The sequence below is a fragment of the Polyodon spathula genome, chromosome 31 (genome assembly GCF_017654505.1).
Source record: "Polyodon spathula isolate WHYD16114869_AA chromosome 31, ASM1765450v1, whole genome shotgun sequence".
Classification (NCBI taxonomy): domain Eukaryota; kingdom Metazoa; phylum Chordata; class Actinopteri; order Acipenseriformes; family Polyodontidae; genus Polyodon; species Polyodon spathula.
This window is the reverse complement of record NC_054564.1, coordinates 2151227-2153543: the sequence shown is the minus strand read 5'-3', so window position 1 is coordinate 2153543 and position 2317 is coordinate 2151227. Positions and strand designations below refer to the sequence as shown.

General features: G+C 39.5%; 1 protein-coding gene across 1 annotated transcript in view; it reads right to left on the bottom strand.

Moving 5' to 3' along the window:
- Positions 1-2161: 2161 nt before the first annotated feature.
- Positions 2162-2317, bottom strand: part of tgfa (transforming growth factor, alpha) — a 16885-nt gene continuing 16729 nt past the window's right edge. The window contains exon 6 of the mRNA XM_041233428.1: positions 2162-2181. Within this exon, the coding sequence (XP_041089362.1) occupies positions 2162-2181 (20 nt within the window). The remainder of the gene's footprint in view (positions 2182-2317) is intronic.

Sequence of the window (2317 nt, the reverse complement as noted above, 5' to 3'; positions counted from 1 at the left end):
TACCAAGGACAGTATAACGAGAACATGATGGGAGACTATATTTGGGGGCTGATTCGTGAAAGTGATTTACAGTATAATCGTAAATCTCGAAAAACTACTCACTTCCAAATCTTTTATAGTCATTTTTGTATTACTTTAGTATAAATACATGTTAATTTGGATTCATATGTTGTTTTTTTTTTTCTGACTTTATGTGAACGAAAAGACACAAATTTACCCGTTTTCTCATTGGAAATAGTGATATTTTTAAATATCACTGTCCTGGTCACAAAAGCAAAGTTTGTGGGGAATAATAGCCATTTTCTATACTTTTGAGGCATAAGCAATTAGGAAATAACACTTACTACCCAGGAAAAAAATTGTGATACATAGTGTTATTATTATTATTATTATTATTATTATATTATTATTATTAGTTCTGATCCAGTGCATTAGCTAGTACAGTTAATGGTCAAAGTGGATATGAAATGCATATGGACTTTTGTCCAGTGCATTGATAGGGGAGTTTGGATTGTCAGCCGTTTCTTAAAAATGAAAGACATCTTACTTGAATATGCAATATCTTCCTTCTGCTAACTGTAGAGAATATAAAACATGCAATTCCAATTCAACTGCTACATTTTGTGAGATTGTATTCATGTTGTGTCATTCAATAGACTACAAAGCAACGCGTCGAAGTGTGTGATGCTGAAGTGTGGGATTGTGTGTGACGATGTTTAAAATGAGTATGGACACTTCTGAGTAAATGCACTCCACTTTGCATTGCATATTTGTTATTATGATGATTTATTTTTAGAATTAAATATCTTTTTAGTTAAAATGTACACCAGTTTATATATTGAATATTGAAAAGAGCTGAAAAAAGTAGTTTTGGACACAAATATATTTTTCATTGAAAATAGTCATATGTTCCCATATAAAGACTAGAAGAGAGTTTTTATTGTCCCCTGAAGTCCCCATGCATGAAAGGGTTAAACAGAAAACACACTGTGTCAGACTGTTTAGGAACCCATATTCAAGGGCATTTACCAAGCACTGAAAACCAGGCCCAGGTTTGGTGTGCGTTTGCGTGTTTACGTGCATGCACATGTTATAGTCCATGTGTTTGTGTGTGAGAGGGAGTGAGCACTGTGTGTGTGTGCATGCGGGTGTGACGGGGAGTAAGCTCTTTGTGCGTGTGTGTGTGTGTGAGAGGGAGTAAGCTCCATGTACGTACGTGCATGGGTGCGTGCGTGCGTGTGTGTGTACACATTAGAGTGTGCGAGTCAATGTGATCGGAAAGACACTTCTGTCAAAATGTTTTTAGGTTTTAACTAATTTCTTCGACTCAAGGGGTCGATCACAGCGTACCAGTGACTTGGTCCACGTCGAGTTGATTAAAATGCAAAGTTGAAAATCCTCCAAATCTGTAACAACCTAACCCTGATTGCAGTGCAGTAAACACACGATCCCGGGAATGATGTGATCAGCAAGTGGAGCAAGTCAGATAGATAATGAGGAATAACCTGCAGCTCTGGCCAAAAATCACCTCTAGAAATGACACAGTGCGCTTCATAAAGTCAAATGTTATGTTAATATATTAAATTACATACACCGCTTTCTAGTTTTCAATATACTTAACACAAAACGGACAATCTTTTCTAACATGAAATACTTTACTACGATTATAGCTTCCAGTAGACTTTTGCAATATTGTTTTGTAGTTTCTTTGATTACATGATGTTAAATAAAAGATCTCAATTAGATTAATAGCTAATTATGTCTCAATCCTAAAATTCTAACTGTACAAACCCTTCTTTACTGATCCGATATGCAGAATTCAGCGACAGACAAATATACAAAGGGACACATTTATAAGACAGCAAACATATTTCACGGGGTGCCTGCAAAGGTGGAAGGGAATGGCTTGCTTGTGGGACGGAGTGTTAGTGACAAAGTGGAACAGACAGGACAGGTCCCCAACTGCTTGGAGGTCCGCTAGCTGCTTGAGCGGTTGTGGAGCATAGGGGACAAGTGGTCTCTGGTAGGGTTGGAAACCGAAAACATGGATATAGGAACCCCCCCCTCGTTGGAGGACCCATCCCGGCAGGGGGACAGAAAAGTACCTGGACCTGGAAAAGAAAAAGATCAAGAAAGGTCCCGTCCATAGAACCGACCTCCATCAGGAGTGAGCCCCGGGACCTGGAGGAAAAGGGGTCGAGGGTTAGGATAAGAGAAAGGCGTATAGATTAGAGCCTCGCTCAGGCTAAAGCGCACGAGCTGTGAAAGAACAGTTGTGGCCGGGGGTCCCCTCTGACCTACGAGGAACCTGGGCGGC